This window comes from Monoraphidium neglectum, assembly GCF_000611645.1.
Source record: "Monoraphidium neglectum strain SAG 48.87 unplaced genomic scaffold scaffold02047, whole genome shotgun sequence".
NCBI lineage: Eukaryota > Viridiplantae > Chlorophyta > Chlorophyceae > Sphaeropleales > Selenastraceae > Monoraphidium > Monoraphidium neglectum.
In genome coordinates this window covers 2,224-5,672 of record NW_014011581.1, presented here as the reverse complement: position 1 = coordinate 5,672, position 3,449 = coordinate 2,224, and the positions used below count along the sequence as shown (strand labels likewise).

Sequence of the window (3,449 nt, the reverse complement as noted above, 5' to 3'; positions counted from 1 at the left end):
TCAGAATGTGTGGTCAAATGCAACGTGTGCCATATCAAACAGTAACTGCCTGCCTGCCCCTCCGACCGCCGGCGCAGGGGCGGGGGCGGCAGGCGCCGCGAGGGATGGGCTGGGGCTGGCGTGGGCCTTCTTCTTGATGCAGCGGGTGCCTGTGACGCAGGTGACGCGGCGCAGGGCAAACTTGTCAAGGTTCCTTGGAGGGGAACACAGCGCGTGGATTCTCCTTAGCACTCTTCGGCCACTTTCCAGGCTCCAGATGGGTTCTCAAACACCTCGTCCCACCCTCGCGCCGCCCTGAAGCTAGCCGGCCGCACCGGCGCCCGAACTCACCGCCGCCGCTGAAGCAGATGAGCATTGCAATGATGAAGAGCACCATCACCACCACGCCCGCCATCACGAGCTTCATCTTGCAGTTCTGCCACCACATCTTGCGGCGCAGGGCGCGGCCGCTCTTCACGAACCGGTCCGCCTGCGATGTCCGAGATTTGCGGTGCACACGCACGCACCGACGTGTGCCGGGAGCGGGCAGGGAGGACCGTGCTCACTGCAGGGCAAACCATGAGTGGCTCTGCTTTTGCCCCGTCAGCACCATGTCACTCCCCTCAGCTGGTATCCAGACCAGGAGGAGGAGATCATTCCAGATCACTCCAGATCGCGTCACCAACCTCGAACAAGAGGTTGTCCGTCTTGTCCACCAGCAGGTCCAGCTGCTCCCCCCTGGCCAGCACCTTCTCGATGTTGTCACCCATGATGTTTTTCACCTCCTCCACCTTTCAGGGGTTGAATGCCGTGCGCGCCAGCCAGGGGCATGCCTGAAAGCAGTATGACGCGCACACCAGGACAAAACCACTGGCGTTGGCAACAAGGGTGCACACCAGGCGCAATCAATGAAGGCGCCAGCACAGCCCAGGCCGGCACGTACCTTTTTCTGGACGCTTGAAACCTTGGAGTACTCCTCTGGGAATTGGGTGGCGTGCTCCATCAGGTCCTTCAGCTTGTTCCTGAGCAGCAGCAGGAGGACCGCAAGTTGTGGCAGTGCAACTCATTTAGACACGATGACGTGCATCTCGTGTGGCCCGATTGGTGGTTGCTAATCTGTGCTCGGCGGGCCACAAACCATACGAGGCGCAGCGGGCTTTCTTGTTGAGCAGAGGTTGGACGGGAAGCTGTCTGAGCGCCCCTGGGGCCAACCCATGCTTGGAAGCCGTCCTGGTCGGCAGGCGCCCTCCTGCCAGTCACCCCGGTGCAGCGAGCAGCATGGGTTGGCCCCGTGCACACGCACCTGTAGTTGCTCAGACCACCCTCAGGAACGGTCTTGCCCTTGTCGCCATACCTTGGAGTGGATAGCGGTTGTTGGTAGTCAGCAGTGGGGGAAGGTGCGGCCTATTTCAATCCTTCTGTGCAGACAGCTGCGCTTCGCGACTTCCCAAAGGCTGTGTAAGGCAAAGGATGCTGCTCAGAGAACACTGCACCAGCCACCGTGCTATGCATAGCTGCCCAGGGCCACTGTCCGTTCCGACAACACTGCAGGCACCGATAGCACGTTTTTATATGATTTGTGCTGCTGCTGTTGAGCGGCTGGCCTTGTGAATCTTGACCAATCTTGGTGAAGACTGCACCTATCCAGCCTGTGTGGCACTCGTTCCAATGCAGCCCCACCTGTCCACAAAGTCCTGCTTGAGGCGATCCAGGAATGCGTTGGGTATGGTGCGCCCCGCGGCATCGTCCGTGACGACGACAAAGTCTGGCATTTTGTGTGGCGGGGCGCGGCAGGTGGGGATGGCGGGCCGAGGGGTTGGCGTCGCTGGGAGCTCTTGGCTGGACTGTGGCTCAGGGTGAGGGGAACCACGCAACGATATGCCACTCGCGGCGGTCCCAGCTCAACCAATTCTTTTTTTCCTCAAGCGCTTATCAATTTCAAGTGGATTTTGCTAACAGGAGCTCACTGTATCCGTCCTCTGCCAGGAAGCTGAACAGGTGGTTGTCGACTGTGTGACTAAAGCGCCCTGCCCCTTGTGCCTTGGACAGGCAGTCCTTGGCAACGGGGTTGAAGTTGCCGGCAAAGACGCTGTAATCAGCCAGCACAGCCGCGCCGCGCGCGACGGCGCTGTAGATTAGCGGCATGTGGGGCCGTGGATGCGCTGTGCTCTACAGGGGAGATGGGGCACGCCGGTGGCGTTGTGGCGACCAGGGGGGATACGATGCGTGCCTGTGGCAAACGGGATAAGGTCAGGACGCGAAGGAGGGAGCATGTTGATCTTTAAATCAGCCGTGCCAAGGAAGGCCGACGCCATGGGCTTGCCTCTTGCGGGTGCCTGCAACAACGAAGATGTAACGCAGCGCATGCAGCGTCGAGGCGTGCGCACCCTCTGCGCCATACGGCAAGTAGCCGCTGTCACATCAGAAAAACGTAAAGTATGCTTCACCTACGCTGACGGCGCTCACCTGTCCAGCTGAACCCGCAACCCCCACTTTGGCCTTCGCTCGGCCGAACCGACGCTGCTGTTGCAGCGGGTTCACGAGATGGTAGAGCCAACCAAGAAAATCGATTGTCGATTCAATGCCTCTTGATACTCGTGAAAACTTAGTGCGCCCCGCCAAGAATTTCCGCTTGTCCACTCTCTGACACTGTCGAGCGCTCGCTTGGTGCCGTATGCGTGCTTGTAGCATGCACGCGAGTTCCCTTGCCTCAAAACCTGGCTTCAATAACAATATTAATTGCTGGAGCTCGTGTTGGGGCTTCAGCCGATCTCGTGCCAAGCTGCAACATCACTGCTCTCGACTCTTGTCATCTCCTGACCTTGGCGCAATACACGTGGAGCAGCGATATGGGCCTGTAATGGATGAATCCACACAATCAGAATGCTTGTACAGAATAGGCAAGTAGTGCATCACTCATTGCGCGATAGTCAGCAGTCCACACGGTGCATTACCAGTCCACGTTCAGATGGCCGGCTGGCCGAGATTTATCTGTTGCGTGATTGTGTAATATTGAATTATCATAGCAGTGATTCCACTGAAGATGATAGCCAGCCATTAGGAAGGCCTTCAAGCACGCTATGTCAGGCTGCACACCCCACTGAGCCTGGCCTGTGCCCACATGGGTGGTGCACGTGTTGACATGCTTGGCACTGGGACTCCGAGGAGAATGCTCTACATACTGAGGGGCTTCGGGAAGGGTTCAGCTGATCCTCAGTATGTGCTACCCATGCGTCACCATGCTGAGCCATAGCAGCTTGCACACCCGAAACAGCTGGCGCAGCCGCACCCAGCAAGAGCATTCGCACTGCTGCAGCGGCTGTCGGAGGCCGGTGCACAAAGGACCACGAATCGCAAGTTTATCCCAACCGAGCCTTTGCTTGTTATGCATCAATTCCTTTGACTACCACGACGAGTTGATCAGCGAGCTGCATGTCAACTGCTGCGATCAGCCTGCAGTCGGTCCATGC

General features: G+C 58.4%; 1 protein-coding gene across 1 annotated transcript; it reads right to left on the bottom strand.

The window, feature by feature from the left end:
- Positions 1-2,124, bottom strand: MNEG_9743 (Vesicle-associated membrane protein; the record flags this gene model as incomplete). Its single annotated transcript, XM_014041784.1, has 7 exons — positions 1-149; positions 331-469; positions 666-770; positions 923-1,001; positions 1,283-1,333; positions 1,660-1,744; positions 1,947-2,124. 7 exons carry the CDS (start codon positions 2,122-2,124, stop codon positions 1-3), a joined length of 786 nt encoding a protein of 261 aa, XP_013897238.1.
- Between the last annotated feature and the right edge of the window lie 1,325 nt (positions 2,125-3,449).